Here is a 17,331-nt window from a genome sequence, read left to right as displayed (position 1 = left end):
CTGGATCACGGAATAGCAGCTGAACATACTATGGACTGACAAATCACAGTTTAAACCTATTCAGTCTAACCACTGAGTAGACTGCAGAGGGCCCAAAGAAAAACGGGTTCCCAAAATATTTAGAGCCCAATCGCACAGTTGTGGTTCAAAAATGGTCGATGGTCACTTACGCATTTCTGGAATGGAAAACAAATTCAAAATCAAAGAGCATTTGGGGGTAAATAATGGTTACAACAGTATTCTCCCCTGTCATGCAACACTGTGGCGACATCGACTAAACGGAAGTTTTAATTATTCTAAAACTCCTTCAAATGTAAATACTACATTTGGTGTATAATTATACTGTTTTTATCTGTTAAAATAGCCATTATTGAAAGAAAGAAGAAAAACATCAATATCACAGGTGATTCCAAACTTTTGAAATGGCATAGATAGATAGATAGATAGATAGATAGATAGATAGATAGATAGATAGATAGATAGATAGATAGATAGATAGATAGATAGATAGATAGATAGATAGATATGTATGAAGGACAGTTGCACAATATAAATATAGATATAATTAATTGTACAGGATAATAAATAAATATGGTTAAAATTTATGTTCACCCATTTATCAATTAGATATTTAAAATCTGACTACACAAATGTATTTACCATCCCCCCCTTAACTCCCCATTGTACTCTCAATTCAGTATTTACAACTTCCAATGCTTTAAAAACACTAATATTTCCTAAAAAACTACAATTCCCTAGAGATTCCTCGATTGTTGCAGTGGCTAAGGATCACAGGTAATGTAGCGTAGCCTTCTGCTAGCCAAAACTATATGTTTATATGCATACTGCATATTCTATTTATTTTGTATTTTCATTTATTTATTTTTTATTATTTATGTTTTTGGATAAATTTTTCCTACCATTTCAGTCAGCCACTGGTCTGATGACATGTAGGCTGCAGCATAAGTTTGTTTATTTTGTCTCTCGTTCCCCTGCCTGGGCTCAGCCTGCCAGCTGCTGTCAATCAAACACAGCGATGTGCGGATTGTTGGTGCTATCATTCATTTTGGGCAGTGCGGACCCTCGCAGACATAACCAGATGACGAAATTTATGTCACACAGACCCTCATGGCTACATGGAAATTTAAATGCTATGTGAAGGGCTCACTACTTCCTGTATTGGAACATAAATCATACCAATTATGATTCCCAGGGCTGTTACAAAGAAAAACCCTCACTGGCTTCCCACCACCAAACAAAATGCACAATTTAGCCAGAAGTATCACCACGGGGACTCGAACTCCAGATCTCTGCAGTGGTAGACAAGAATTTTATCACCTATGCACCCTTTTCCCTGTATTCTTTCTGTCATCCTTCCCTTTTCCCCCTAAAACATAGTAGTTTAACCCATCTGCCATTCCCTCGTGATTTGTATTACCACCTCTCATAGGATGAGATACTCGCTACTCATCTCTTTGTTTACCTGTAAACACTAAACTTATTATATCTATCTTTGTTTGTTTGTTTCTTTCTTTCTTTCATTCTTCTTCTTTCCTTCTCATCTACATACAGAACTCCCATAAGGCGAGGGAAAGCTTGTTAAAGACGTCAGTGCTGAAGTTTGCTATTCTCAGAGGAGATAACAGGGATCAATTTTCACAGATCGCCTTCACAGATTTCAGCAAGTTCACTGCGCCTAGCCACTGAAAACACACACACACACATACACACAAGGGCTTGCAAACTCACATTGGGATAGCATCCAAAAAACAGTTTATCAGTCAGTCTCTCTGTCTAAAGGCCTGTGATATTGCCTACAGGCTACATGTAGAATGCAGCAGAAGCAAAGGAGAATGCAAACAGCTAAAAAATATATTTTGTGTGTGTCTGTGTTTGTCTGGGTATTTTTGCCGCATGAAATTAATGCATACATGCTGTGAATCCAGTGTATTGTAGGTCTGTGTGTTCAAGTTTCGTTATCATCAGTATAAATGAAAACACTTTGGGATATATGCGCATATGATTTGTATTTTGGCAGCTGCCTGTAATGTGATAGCTTGCTATTCCTTTAAAATCTCCATAGGATCAGCTGATGCCCTCTGTGCTTTAGGTGTGTGTGTGTGTGCGTGTGTTTCTTCAGTTTGGTGTGACCGAGGACATAAATTCTCCCTGTCCTTCTGTAATAATATAAAGTTTTACATCAATTTGGACTGACAAGCTAAGATACGGTGATTGCCACACCTCTCCATGCCCAGCTGATGCTCAACTCTCTGCTCCCGTCTCCATTGATCCATCCAAAGCCATGAGTCACCCGGGGACATCGTCTCCCTGAGGGATGACTACCACCAATCAATCCAACAGCTTTAGCTGACAAACAACAGAACAAGACAAAGTGGGGAAAATGTGCCATTTTGCTCTATTTTGTCATTCTCTGCTGTTGTAATTTGGATTCTCTGCTGTTGGATTGTGGATTCAATTTCCTATCTCTCTCTCGACTTACAGCCCTCCCCTATCTCATTTCTATTTTTATGGACAGGTGACCTGTAACTGGTTGGAGAGAGGGAGGAGAGGAGAACAAATGGAAAGGGAGCAGAGAGAAAGAGGATGAGAGAGAGAGTGCAGGATTCCTCATGCACAAGAGCCCCTCACTGCCGGCTTTTGATTTGAAAAGAATAAATGGGACTTTGCCTAAAGAGGGCCAACAGGATTTTGACATCACTTCAGTTTTCTGCCCTGTAGTGGGCGTCCTCCCTTTTGTCTCAGTAGTAGTAATGACTGTACACTAAATACAGAAAACAGAAATAACTCCTTTTTCATATATTTCTCTACGCCCTTCTGCTACTTCTTACCTAGTGACAGTCCATTGCCATGGAGAAGACATACTCACTAACTGCCCACTATGATGAGTTCCAGGAAGTGAAATATGGCGGTCGCTATAGCAGTGACATCCTCAGCAATGGCATGACCCTTCACTTGGGGGGCAGCCTGGACCGTCATATGGGACGAGGCCGGGGAGGGACCTTGTCGAATGGTCGAAACAGAGATCTAAGCAGCACCAGCAGCAGTGGAGGGCTTCCTCGATGGAGCCGGAGGGAGATCTGCCTCCTCTCGGCACTAGTCTTTGCAGCAGGCATGTGTGTCATCTTGGGCAGCATGCTTGCACTCAAGTACATTTCCCTGGACGCCCAGCAGGACCCACAGTGCCGACAGGACTGCCAACACAAACGCTCCCTGCTGCGAGCCGCACGCTTCGTTCAGGCCAATATTGACCCAACCATCCAACCCTGTCAGGACTTCTACTCCTTCGCCTGTGGCGGTTGGCTGAGGCGCCACGGCATCCCTGAGGACAAGCTCAGCTACGGCATCATCACCGCCATAGGAGAGCACAATGAGGAGAAACTACAGCGCCTCCTGCTGGAGCCGATACAGAGGCGTGGGCCCAACTCAGCAGAGCGCAAAGTCAAGGAGTTCTATCGATCCTGCATCAACATCCAGGAGATCGACAAGCTCGGATCTGACCCCATGACGGAGGTGATAGACAGCTGTGGGGGGTGGGACCTGGTGGGGGCTCCGCCCGGTGCTGCTGGGTGGGACAGAGAGGGTGCCCCGCAGAGACCGGACTTCAATGAGCTGCTGTACAGGACCCAGGGGGTGTACAGCACTGCTGTCTTCTTCTCCCTCACTGTCAATGTGGATGACAAAAACTCCTCGAGGAATGCAATCAGGGTGAGGAAAAGGATGTTGGGGAACTGAGTGTGCGTTTATAAATGCATGACATGTGTGTTTGTAAGGCCACAAGTGTATTTGAGTTTGTGTGTGTTATCCTAGAAATGTTAACAAGTTCCATTTGTTGAAAACGGCTGTGAGATATGTATGAAAGCCCCAGAAAAAGCAAGTAGGTGAACTAGAATATTTTAACTTTAACTTTCATTTCAGTTTTTATAGACTGGCACCCTGAGGTTTGTAACATCTGGTCTGATGCACAGTTTGACAAAAAGTAATAATAACTAAAATATATCAACTTAGTCTTATCAGGGAAGACATCCAATATTGCTGCTGACCTTTGAAAACCATGTATCTTCAAGATGTCAGCTTTTCATGAACTAGCAAAAACAGCCCAATTTTCAGCTTTGTGACGATGCATTTTTCAGACAATCAAATGGGCTTTGTTGTGGTTTGGCTTAAGAAGGAGGGATATTTTTTCAACTCATAAAGGAACGCATTATTCGAAATTCAAAATCAACAAATTTGGAGATGCATGGTTTGCACTGGACAGTGGCGATATTAAAGTTGAGTATTATTAGTTGGCCACTATCTGAGATGATGAATATCACAGTGCGACACAGAATAACTCTACGTGTGGGCATTACTTGTTAAATGTGATAAATAATTCAAATGTTTAGCACACAGTTGAATGGCTTGTAAATGTTGGCAATATTACAGATTATTAAAATATTAACCAAACCTTTGAAAATGCATCAGCTGTGGGCTTAGCAACACAGTCACATATGTGTACATACCAGAAAACATGTAATTATTGCTTGAGCTTTCGACTCTGCATATGTTTGTGTAGATTGATCAGGAGGGGCTCACACTGCCTGAGAGAAGCCTCTACTTGGGACAGGATGAGGACAGTGTGAAGGTAAACATGCTTCCTTACCTCCTTCTTTAACGCCGCCCCACCAGCTCCGTCACCCTACATCATTCAGTCTCCCCTTTTCTTCCTCCCTTCCTTCCCTCCTTTTCTTTCCCCTTTTAGTCCACCTATTTATCTAACTCTTCCCTCTCTCCCTCCTTCCCATCACCTAATTTTCTCCCTGTACCCCCCCCCCCCACACCCGCACTTCCTGTTTACCTCCATCCACGTTCTTCCTCTCCCCTTCCTCCCACCTTCTCTCCCTCCTACCTTCATCTTTTCCTTCCTTTACCTCATACTTGACTTCCGTTAGGCTCCTTCTCTCCTTCCTAAACTCCCCTCCTACTGCCGTCCTTTCCTCCTTGTTTACCTTAATCCTTCTTTTCCCTCCTTCGCTCCTCTCCTCTTCCATCTGTCCTATTGACTCATCTCTCTCTTCTTCATCAATCCACCTGTTTTCCTCTGTCACCCGCTGTGCTTTTGTTATCCTGTCCACTTTGCCACATGTCACCCCCGTCACCAGCCATTACTGATGATGTCGCAGTTCCTCCTGTCTATTAGTGCTGATGTCATCGTGCTTCTCAGATCCTGGCAGCGTACAAGGCCCTGATGGAGCGCTTGCTGAGCATGCTGGGAGCTCACAACGCCACACAGAAGTCCAAGGAGATTATACAGCTGGAGACCCGTCTGGCCAATGTGAGCTGCATGTGTGTGTTCATGTGCATGCATGCATGCACTTGTGTGCAGTGTGAGTAAAATCTCCTCTCTCTCTCCAGATCACTGTGTCAGAATATGATGACCAAAGAAAGGACATCAGCACCATGTATAACCGCATCACCCTCAGGCAGCTACAGCGCATCGCTCCCAGTGTGAGTACTGCACACACACACACACACACACACACACACACATGCACATGCATTTTGGGTAGAAGCAGACGTGATGGATTAAGATTTGAACTCCAACTGAGCATTTTAAGTAGTGTGGCGAGTGCACAGGGGCAGAGTGTGTGTGTTTGGGGGTAGTGAAGCGCTACACACATACACACATACACAGAGAGGCCTAAGTGACTCACAAAAGCTGTCCGGCCTGCAGGGGTAGATGAGGAGATTGAGGGATGAAAGAAGCAGGTAGAAAGAAAAGGAGAAAATGAGGAGACATTGGGGGGTGTTGGAAATGATGGAGGGAGAGGAGAGGAGAGGGAAAGACACTGGAGGCACAGGCAGGGAGGGAGAGAGAGAAGAAGGAGGAGGCTCTCCTCTGAAGCAGCAGGAACACTGACAACGAATCCTCAAGATGTTTCATGGGAGGGATGGATGATGAATGAAGGGAAGAAGGAGAGATGGAAACTGGACATGTTCCAAGAGGAAGATAAAGAGTTAGATTTTTAGCTTCTCAGCCAGAAAAACTGAACGTGAACGTGCATGGAAATAAAAGGGGTGTGCGAGACGCTGACAAGAAAAAAAGAGAAGCATGGACAGAAGCAGATTAGATTCTGTGTGTTGCTGCTATTTACAATATTTGCTTGAACTTTTTTCTTTAAAAACTAAAACCGTGTCATTCCTCCTCTCACCATAGCTTCACTGGAAACGCTTGCTGGACAGAATCTTCTACGACAACTTCTCAGAAGACGAAGAGATTGTGGTGCTCGCCACCGATTACATACAGAAAGTCTCTGACATCATAAAGACCACCTCGAAGAGGTAAAGAAAGAGAGAGCGGGTGGCTGGTGGGGGTGTGGAGAGGAGAGAGAGAAAGATGAGGCCGCTGAGGTATAGAAAATCGATTAAATTAGACGCATGAATTTTTGAGTCGGTACTTTTTGAGAGTGAGTAAGCGCTTTTGTTTGAGGTTGTTTTGTGTGTGTGTGTGTGTGTGTGTGTGTATTGCCTTTAGTTTAGGGCTGTCACTATAGTTTGGGCTACAACGCAATGTCACGAGGTGTATGAACTGGTTTTTGAGTGCTGCATGTATTTGTGTGTGTTTGGGGTGAGTCACTGTTGGGTGAACTTCCAGTTCTATTGCAGCTGATTATTATTGATCTACACGTACACTTTTCTGCCACCTGCAGACTCAGAAAGAAGCACATGGACCAACACACACACACACACACACACACACACACACACACACACACACACTTTCTTTCCCCTTCTTCCTCTTGACAGACTCCAGGGGAGGCCTTAGAGGGCTGCTGCACGTCAGGATGTGTGTCACAGCGACTGACAGTTTGCCAATAGTCACTGTGCTCAACACAAATACACAACAGCACTCAGCCCTCATGCATGGCTGAATAGCCGCATGACTGACAGGTGGATTACTTGCTTGTCATTTATGTCTGAGACTGGATACACGTCTGTCTGTCTGTCTGTCTGTATAGCAGCATAACTTATTCAGACATTTTGGTAATTTCATGACTCACCAGATATCCACCCGTTACAGTATCTACCATGTTGTATGCTACAACCTCTGACTGATTTAGCGCAAGTCTGGGATTTCACACTGGTGTAGCGTTGATCAGTCATACACAAGATAAGTAATCAATAAATCAATCAAAATGCAATATATTCACTTTATCAGAGGTGGATTACATGGGAATGACCGATGGGAACAGATTTTTGTCGAACAGTATAGGTGTCGAGCTATCTGATGCCAGTGAGACACGATATGAGTCAGTACAGTGTTTCTCAAAATGAAGACCACATTTCCCAGGAACCCTGCTACTACCTAGTCTGATAATCAGGCTGAATTGCCATTTCATTTATTCATTCAGTCTAACATTGTTCATGTTAGCTAATACATTTTTGGGAGGTTGAGGTGCTTTATTTTGTTTTCGAAAACAACGTATTCGTCCTGCCGACACGGAAGCTGTGGTAGCAGTTGCTAGGAGCAGATAACTTTTACATTTTCACCACACTCAAAGAAATACAAGTCGACTTAAAACAACTTCTTCAGCTGCAGTATACCATTCTCTGATTGGGCAACTGTTTCTCCAAACAAAGGGCACAACACCAGACCAATGTGAATCTCTTAACAAATGAGATGTGGGCAGAACAGAGGTCTGAACCCAGAAAAATCATATTTTAGCCTGATTAGTTGACAGCCTTCACCTGTTTAGGAAGAACTGTTGTGCTGTAAAGCTATCTTCCTTTGTGCCGTATTACCTTCCTGCTAGGTAAAGTGACTGGCAGCATAGCTGAGACTGCACCACCAAAACATTCCTTCAAGTGCTTAACATGGACCCAGGTTACAGCAAACCCTCCACCTGTCCTTCCATCCTTCAGGTTAACCAATCAGTGCCTTAACCTGTAAGACATTTTGTACACACCAGGTTAGAAGAATACAGTACTTTCTCTAAGAGCTAAGTACAAACCCAGAAAAAGACCCATAACCTAACATGACTAGTCCCCTCACTGCTAAGCAAGAAAAGTGTGGACAACCTATCTACAGATCTCAGTATTTCCCTGCCCCAGTGCTGAGGACAGAATCAGAGATCCAGACATATCCAGCAGGTTGAACCAAACTTTTCACAAAACAGTATTGCAACAGTGCTGCGTACAGCTGTTTGAGGGAAGGTGTCCTGCATACAAAAAAAGAACTGGATTAGAGCAAAGCTGTGCTTGGATGTGGGTTTACCAGCAATCCTTTCTGCACTGTGGTATCATGCAACATACAGAATGGATTGTGGACATTTTTTACAAACGCTTTTGCTCAATTTGTGGCCTGCTTTTTGCTCTTTTTTCTTTCTCCATTCACATTTTTACAGGTTACAATTAAATGTTATTCTTCACTTAAAAATTCTTTAGTGTTTTATACTGCTTAATTTTATCTGCCACAACAAAAGATAGGATCTTTCTTTTTGCAGTGATTTAGCTCAGCTCCCATCAGTGTAAACATCTCTTCCATATCAAATGTTCTACTATCTGTTTTGCACTCCATTTTCCTTATCTCTTTTATCTGGTCTCCCTTCTTTGTGAAATGTACTTTTTAATCACAACACTCCAACACACATACGCATTAGGTTAGGGTCATATCATTAAAAGATTCATAATCCCATCTGTAAAAGTACAGCTACCATCGTCACTGTCACATCCATTTCCCCAGGTTCACTTCTCCTCAGGTTGCAGAAGCTGGGGTTGATGCTCTGTCTCTTCCCTTGTTGTTTACCAGTCTTTTCTTTGAGTCGCCTGTCCATCCATCCCCCCTGATGGCTTTAGAAATAGATTTTACATTTAGTTTCAATCATCCTCGCTCCCTGTCTTTTGTTCCCTCCACCTGTGTCTATCTGACATCCTGTCTTCTCTCCCTTTTATCACATGTTCACTCAGTCAGCTATATCATTCAGCTAATATGGGCTTCAGTGTGGATCTGCACTCGACTTCCCATTTCTGAGTTGTATTTAGTGCTACTTGCCAGTCACATCTTAAGCATGCGACTACAAAATAACAATACCTAAACTAAATCACAATAACGATAAAGTCAAATGTTGACTTAGAAAGACAAAGAATTATTTAAAGAGGACATGTTATGCTTTTGGCTTTTCCCTGCCCTTTATTGTGTTGTATAGCATTTTTGTGCATGTAAAAGGTCTGAAAAGTCACAAAGCCCAAAGTCCGTACCAAAGGGACAAGTCTTCTCTCCCACAGAAAACACCATGGAAAACACTAGCTGTGTCTCAATTTGGATACTTTCATTAGTACACTTCCATGTAGTGCACTGTGCACTATGTACTTACATGCGAAGTGCGTGAATTCCGACAGGGTAGTGTTTCTACCGCTTCTTCTTCTTTTTAATGGCAAATTGCAACCAGACAGAGCATTGCCGCCAACATTTGGCCGTGACTGTCGGCCGCCAAAATACCTGCTGGCTAGTTTGCTCACTTGACAGTATTAAAACTTAAGAAAAATGAACATGATTTTACTTTTATTTGCTTGTTAGCTAGCTAGCTAGCTTGCGTTCACATTATTTTTCAGGGTACCAAATCATCACAGACTGCTAAATGAACCCCTCCCCTTCCTCTACATAGCCAAGATGGTGACCATTGAGGGAGAGAAGTGTGCAGCGTTCCACACTCAACTTTTTGACCATTATGAGGACACCATCCGGGTACTCGTAGTGCACTGCATTTTGCCATAATTGTCAGTATGAATGCACGTATGCACTCAAAATAGCAAGTGTAAGTACAGAAGGGCACGAATTGAGACACAGCAACTGCCTGATACGCCTTGTTGGAATTCCTGCCTCTTGTTCCGTACCTTGGTTACATAACCAAGGCACACATTTGCATACACGCCTAGTGGCTAGTTTGGCTTTCCCTCAAACAGAGCTAGAGCGAGGCTCTGAGCGTGCCCAAGTACAGGGATGCGACCTGCTCAGTCTGTCTGAGTTATTCGACCGCTCTGGTCATAGCGCTAAAATTAAGTGTGAAGATAGGTCTTGCTATGCGAGACTACTCTGCTCAGGACTACTCTTCAAGTTTTTGGAGGCTGTTCAGTGTGACTCGCACAAAGTGCTTTTTCAGTTGTGAAAGAAAGTTAATTAGTTTCTTGATGGACAGATGGCTGGATGACTTGTTGCTAAAGTAACCACTAACTACTGCTAACCATAGCTACTGTTAGCTCTGTTAGCTGTGCAGCTAGTGCTATTAGCTTGCTGACTCTACCCAGACTGGGAGCTCGGAGCTCGGAGCTCCAACAATCACCAACTCTGGTTTGGTTGAAATAAATCCTTAATCCACCACGTTAGATGTGAAAAATATTCTGGCTCTACATGCTGTCGCTGCCTCCCTGATGCCCGACCTCACTCTCGCTCCTCTCCCCCTTGACAAAGGACCGAGGAGTCAGAGTCCTGGTCAGAGCTGCTGTAAATCACCTCGATCCTGTATTCCCTGTCGTCAAAGTGGCCGCCATCGGTTTCGTTTGATCCAGGTCTGGTCCTGTTCACTGGGAGGCTGCTAATCCCAGTTCTGTTGCCCTCTCCCCAACTCCAGTTCTGGTGCTCAGTCAGCTAATAGGACCGCTATGTTAGTTGTACGGCTAACTGAGCTAACTAGCTAAGAGCAGTTTAGCAGCAGTTATGACCTGGTATGTGATATGCTGCCCCCTATTTATTTGGAGTATGAATTCGACAGGTGGAGAGTAGTCTCAGTTCAATCTGGAAAAACCCACATCAGGACCTCAAAGGACATTATACAACTGTTTTCACATGCTAAGTAGTATTGCTGAAAAGTAAATTACTCTTTATGTGTAAACTTGGTAGAGAACCCTTTTAAGAAATCATTTTGTCATAATTTTGATTTACTGTCATAACTGGGACTATCTCATAATTTGAGAAAGACATGCATATTTTTATTTTTGTTATTCCTAACATTAAATCTGTCTTTTGTTTCTTTTCCTGGCGGAGTGGGAGGTAGCAGTTTGAACTTTTAAGACTTCCTCTCTCTCTGACTCTGTCTGTAACTTTCTGACAGTCTGTTCTTCTCTCTCACACTCCCCTCACCATACTCTTTTCTCTTCAGTCCCCTGCTCCCCAGCTCTCTCCATCTGTCTCCCTCTCCTTCTCCCCCCTCACTAAATCTCTCCTTCTCAACTTTGCATGATAACCCTCTCTTTCCCCCACTTCTGCCTCGATCCCTCATCACCACTCTCTCCATCTGCACCTCCTCAGTTGTTTTCTATCCATATCTGCCTCTGTCACTTCTCTACCTCCTGTCATCCTCATGCTCACCTGTTCCTGCTCTCTCCTCTCTTGCCATTCTTTCTCTTTTTAATCTCTTGTCTTTTTCACTTTCTCATTCTCCATCTTCCTCCCACCTCCAGTCCGTCTCCAGGTTCTGTCTCCCAGGAAGTTCATTATCAGGGTTTAAACAAAGGTTGGCATTGCTAGTTCATACACACACACACACACACACACACACACACACACACACACACACGTCATACACATACAAATGGAGGAATAGAGCTATTCCATTTCCTGGGGGGTGTTGCTCATTAGCATAGCTTATGAGGACTCTGTTAAAATGCCCCGGTTGTTCCTCACATCAAGGGGTCTCTCCACTGCTGCCTGGTATTCACCAGTCATGCAGCTTGTTGAAAGCAACAACACCCATGCACACAAATAAAAACAGACACCAATGAAACTGAAGTTAGCACTTACACTGGGATAACAATGTGAATTTGAACCTGTTGGTGCAAATCCTGTCAGAAAGAAAATCCACCTTCTTTTACTCCTCCTTCTGTTGGGTAAAATGTGTTAATATGTTTACTCTTCCTAGTAATCCATACCCTAATGAAACACCAATATGAGGAACAATGTCAAAAACAAATTGCTACTTTTGTTACCATTGTTTCTATATATGAGACAGTGCTAATGAAGTAACATCAACAAAATGATATAACAAGAGTCTGCAGCCATGCTAGTGGCTCTGTGAGGCTGTACTTACAGTAGGCACAGCGATATAAAATCAAACTTGCCCCTTGGAAAGCCAGTCAGTTGTAACTTTTTGACTTGTATTCCAATACTGAGTAATACAACTCCAAAGAAGGGCAGAGAACTGATAATCTGGTTCTGACAGTTTATTAACATCCAAATTCAAGTTTTCAATTTCTATCCACAAGGTAAATCCCACTGAGCTGCTTTCAAAAAAGGAAACATTTGGAAATATTCAACCCATTCCTTGATGTTGAATATATTATGTTATGCAGTCAAAAACCTTTTTTGTTCCACTTCTGGCTTAGCTGACTTTCTAAGCTACTTAGTCATGTTTTCATTCTACTAGCACCGTGGGTTATCTTACTAACTGCATATGTGCAATAACAAAGTCTTAATAGTAGTATTGAAGTATTAAAGTATTGGACTAATTAAAAATTTGAACTGATGGTGGTGCTAGATGAAAAGTCAGGGGATCACCAAAGTTATTACAAGTCATCCTAAGGGAGTATAAATATATCTGTACCAGTTTTCATGGCAACCCATCCAATATTTGTTGAGATGTTTCAGTCAAAACCATGAACATCAACCTCATGGTGGCGCAACGTAAAATCTCAGAGGATCACCAAAGTTGTTAAGATTCATCATCATGAATGTCTGTATAAAATTTCATGGTGGTCCATCTAATAGTTGTTGAGATAGTCTGGACCAAAGTGGTGGACCGACTGGCATACCAACATTGCCACTCTGCTAGTATGGCTAAAAATAAAATAACATAATGGCAACTAAAATAACATAATTGCAATCAAAGCAAGTGCTCATATTTGACAGTTGTGTTCAAGGTCAATTACCATGGACATTTTTTATTTTCTTAAATCCACCGCTGTCTGCTCTAAAAGCAGTTTGAACTTCCAGCCAATTTATTAGATTTTTCTTGATGTGTGATATGGAGAGTTGGTATTTCCCACAGTACCAGTGCATTGATAAAACAAGGATGATTAACCACCCGCATGGTTGCCTAGTTGCTAATCCAGCTGAGCATAGCATATCATGAGACATGCAAAAAACAAAGAATACCAGAGAATTGCATGTCTATGTTTTATATAACTCTCCTGCACACTTAACCTCACAGAAAGTATGAGTCCTGTAAACACACACACACACACACACACACACACACACACACACACAGAGTGCCATTGTTTGGCTTCATGTAGTGGGAGTCAGGGGTCGTGGCAGAGGTGGTGGCGCGTTGTATCATTGTCCAGTAGAGCAGATGGAGAGGAGTTTTTTTTCCCTCTCGAGGCCACTAATGGACCACAGAAAAACTCTTTTGTACTCTTCCATACTCTGCTGGATTCAGTCACTCATTTGCACACACACACACACACACATACACACAGACATAAAGACATACTGTCGGAGAGTACACTTGAAGATATAACACAGTTGAAGAGGTTGGTACAGGCTGACATTCATATAAATACAGAAAAACAGAGGCGGAAAGTTTGGATTCTTGTTAAATTGGAGGAACGGTGTGAAGTTGCCTGTCACCTCTTCACTCTGAGAAGTGAAAAGGTGACAGACAAGTAAAAACAACACACAGACAGGTGCTTCATCTGTCTGTTAGGCTGTCTGTTAGATAGTTGTGTGTTTCAGGATGACAGGATGGACGGTTCACAATGAATGGATCAGCATTCCTTCTACATCCTGCTTTCCTTCTTTTAACTTGCTTCAGTTTTCGTCCTGTCCTCTCTAGTCTCATCTTCCTGGTCGTACTTTCTCCCACCCTATTTTTTCTTTGTTGCATCTTTGTCTTCCACTCGTTTTACCTTCCTTCCTGCTAAAACCGCGGGCATTTTTCTTCATCCATCCATCCATTCATGCATCCCTCAAACTTCATCCTCCTCCTTTCCTTTTACAACCCATCATTGTCTTTCTACGCATCATTTCTTTTCTCCTCCTCTCTTTTATTCTCAGTGGTTTGAGGTCGCTATTGACAACTCAATCTATTTCTCTCCGTCCATTTCTCAGTGAATACACTCATCTTTATAGGCATCTATTGAAGAAGTCCTTCTCTTCATTCTCTCTCTCCACCCCTCCCATGTTCCCACATTAATGGTTTTCCCATCATACAAGTCTACTGACAAGAGCAGTCACACCTCCATCTCCTCATCCTCCATCCATCTTTCTTTTCTTCTTTCTCCCTCCCATGTGTGTGTGTGTGTGTGTGTGTGTGTGTGTGTGCAGTCCCCACGCACTGCAATGACTGCAGCCAATCCCATTAGCCAGATGAGCAGGCCTCCAATGAAGGGGAAAGCATAATGACAACACCAGTGTCTCTCTCACACACTCCTCCCTCGCCACCGCTCTCTCTGTCTCTCTCCGTCTGCTCCCTCTCTTCATCCGTCACTCTTGAGGGTGTGTGTGTATGTGAGTGTGGGAATCTGTGTGTGTTATTTTCATGAATAATCCGCAGAAGTGAAACGGTCGCAGTCGAGGATTCACTTCCTGCTGGGTACACTACTTTTAAAGATGTACACTCAAGGTAGTTGGAAAGCATTCTCAGATGAAGCTGTTCGCCAAATGGTGGATTCCATGGCGCTGAAACTTTCAGCAGTCGAGGTTTGATTCCCAGCAGGGCCTCCTGAGCTGAAAATACATGCAGTCATGCTACTATAAGGAGATTTTCTGTCTCTGTGGTGTTTGCAGTTTGAAAGCTTGTGTGTGTAGTTTATCTTTTTGTATGCCCTATTATTCCACTTTCATTTTATTACTTAACATATAAAATGATCAAACTTTCTCCTTACCGTCAGTCTGAAATTACAGTGTAACTCTAGTGAAGTTTGGAATAGCGGAGACCCTCCCTCCTCCATTACCTACAGGGTCATTACCTGTGGTAATGTGTTGATGCAGTGCACAGGGACAGTGTCTTTTCATCTCCCTAACTAGCCCCATTAAAATCCATTCAGCTAATGAGCCTTCACTCACTCCTCCGGTGATTAAGACCTACTGCTTGATCTGTACAGCGCTTTCACTGACAGGCCCTCTGCTTTCATTTAGCTCCGCTGTGACTCCATTACTGCACAAAGCACACACTGGCATATACACGTGTGACCATGTAGGGGAGAGGGGGGTGATTTGAGCCTGTATGGAAGTTTCTAGGGAGCAAATTGATCATGGGTTACATGTTTTGGAAGAGTCCTTTCTAGTCACCATGTAATGAAAAGTTTAGGAATTGTTTGTTGCCATGTGTGCCAAGTGAAGGTTTTATGTTGAAGGAGATGTGGGTCTGGTGTCAAAACAGTAATAGAACAAGTTATATTACAAGATGTAGTATGTTAGAAGTTGGTACCACATTATTAAGTTAAATTGCTAGCATGACTAACTCTAAACTGTTGGGTAACTGAAGTTTTGTTTTTAATAACCTGATGATTTCCTGTATTTCACAACATCCTGAAATATAAGTGGATAAACAAAGGCCATGAAGAAGACTTGATTCTGATTGGTCAGATGGTGTGCACCATTTTCCGATAACCATAGCAGCCTCATCACTTCTCTAACTTAATACTAATATCTGGAGGGATCCTCTTTCCAGCTGTTACCAAGCTACAGCTTCTCATACTTAATATAATAGTAAATCAACATTTAATCAATGGCTGACAAAGATCCAATACAAAGGTTCACTTTATAAAGTATACTGCATCAAAGTATGAGTCTAAGTTTTCCACTCTATATATACTGTATAGCTCATTTGTCATGTCTTCCAAAACAACACCTGAGCGTTTTCTCTTATATATTTCTCGTATATGTTTTGGTTGTTTGGTTGATGTTTCGGTTGGGGCAGTTTTGAATAATCCACTCTGTGTGGTTATAAAAGTAATCCACTCTGCTGAGGTAAAGCCCAGGTCCAAAAGTAATGTTTTGTTTTCAGCCATACACACGCTTTGGTACAGATATTCATGAACTACACAATTTGACATTCCGATACGTCTCAGCTGATGTTAGCAAGCCAACACGCTAAACATGCTAAACATTATACCTGTTTACCATCACTATGTTAACTTGTCACTGTGAGCATGTTTGCATGCTGACATTAGCATTTATCTCAAAGCACTGATGTGCTTAAATACAGCCTCACAGAACTGCTAGCATGGCTGTACACCGTCTTGTTAACCACACAGCTCAGTGTAGATTATTCCTTTTTAAGATGGGTTTGTAGTTGCGCGTTGCCGATGGAGACTGATGAGAGTGAAGACAACGTTAAGGAAGTTGAAAAAAGGCTCAGTAATCTTCTCTTTATAACACACATCTAGCAAAGCCATCTCCACTGCAAACATCTGACTGCCGCTCTTGAATGAATCAACTACACTGATTGCACAGGAGAAGTCTCCTATTCAGTAATGACGCAAGGTGAAATAAAAGTTACCTGGATGTAACTCCAGTTATAGGTATGTCATAGTCCACTGTCACACTATATCACACATTGCATAAAAGAATGTAAACACATTTACTGTGGGAAATTTAAGCACGATACGGACTGACCACGTACAATACATCCGTCTAAAATTGCGGTTGTACCATCAGCAGGGGAAATCAAAACCTCCTGTCAAGTATGAATCCAATGTTACTCTGAAAGATTATTGTCATTACTTTTCCTCAAAGATGCCTCAGGTAAAATGTGGCTCATCTTTCCCACACATACAGTAGAGAAATGCTGTAATTTGACCATTATCATATAGATGACTTTCGTACATGTAGCTGCACTTCTGTGCACACACTCCCACACATATGTACACACATGCATATATAAACTCACACCTGTCCAAGTATGATGAAACAAACAAATGATCTGCAACAACCAGGTGGCAACAAAATTACACAGACTATCTATTCAAGCAAAGCAGCCACACCTGTAACACATGTTGATTACTTGATGGTACTGATGATCAAGGACACCACCTGAGTCTCTCATTCATTTATTTAGCCTCCCTTCCTCCACCTCCTGCCTTCCTCTCCCTTTCCCCGTCAATTAAATTCACTTCACAAGTGCTTTTTTGGCGGGACCTCGGGGTGCTGTTGCCAAGGCGCTTTTGATTTAATATCTGTCATGCATAGGGACAATTTTAAAAACATGGGAAAACAACAACAACATGCCTTAGGGTTCGCATGGAGCCTCGCAGTAGGAGAGAGGGGCATTTGTCCCCGCAGGGCAGATTAGATGTGTGCACCCAGTGGGGGCACACATCTAATAGTCTGGGGGA

General features: G+C 42.7%; 1 protein-coding gene across 3 annotated transcripts in view; it reads left to right on the top strand.

The window, feature by feature from the left end:
* LOC122879205 (endothelin-converting enzyme-like 1) overlaps positions 1 to 17,331 on the top strand; it is a 44,652-nt gene that overhangs the window by 6,711 nt on the left and 20,610 nt on the right. The window contains exons 2-6 of one of the 3 annotated variants that reach the window (XM_044203056.1): positions 2,854 to 3,726; positions 4,574 to 4,642; positions 5,222 to 5,332; positions 5,413 to 5,505; positions 6,215 to 6,339. In XM_044203056.1, coding sequence (XP_044058991.1) covers positions 2,869 to 3,726; positions 4,574 to 4,642; positions 5,222 to 5,332; positions 5,413 to 5,505; positions 6,215 to 6,339 — 1,256 coding nt within the window. In that variant the 5' untranslated portion in view covers positions 2,854 to 2,868. Of the gene's footprint in view, positions 1 to 575; positions 3,727 to 4,573; positions 4,643 to 5,221; positions 5,333 to 5,412; positions 5,506 to 6,214; positions 6,340 to 17,331 lie in introns of those variants that run through there. The other 2 variants (XM_044203055.1, XM_044203057.1) reach the window with 2 other exon arrangements.

The sequence above is a fragment of the Siniperca chuatsi genome, linkage group LG7 (assembly GCF_020085105.1).
Source record: "Siniperca chuatsi isolate FFG_IHB_CAS linkage group LG7, ASM2008510v1, whole genome shotgun sequence".
Taxonomy (NCBI): domain Eukaryota; kingdom Metazoa; phylum Chordata; class Actinopteri; order Centrarchiformes; family Sinipercidae; genus Siniperca; species Siniperca chuatsi.
This window is presented reverse-complemented; position numbering and strand designations above follow the sequence as displayed.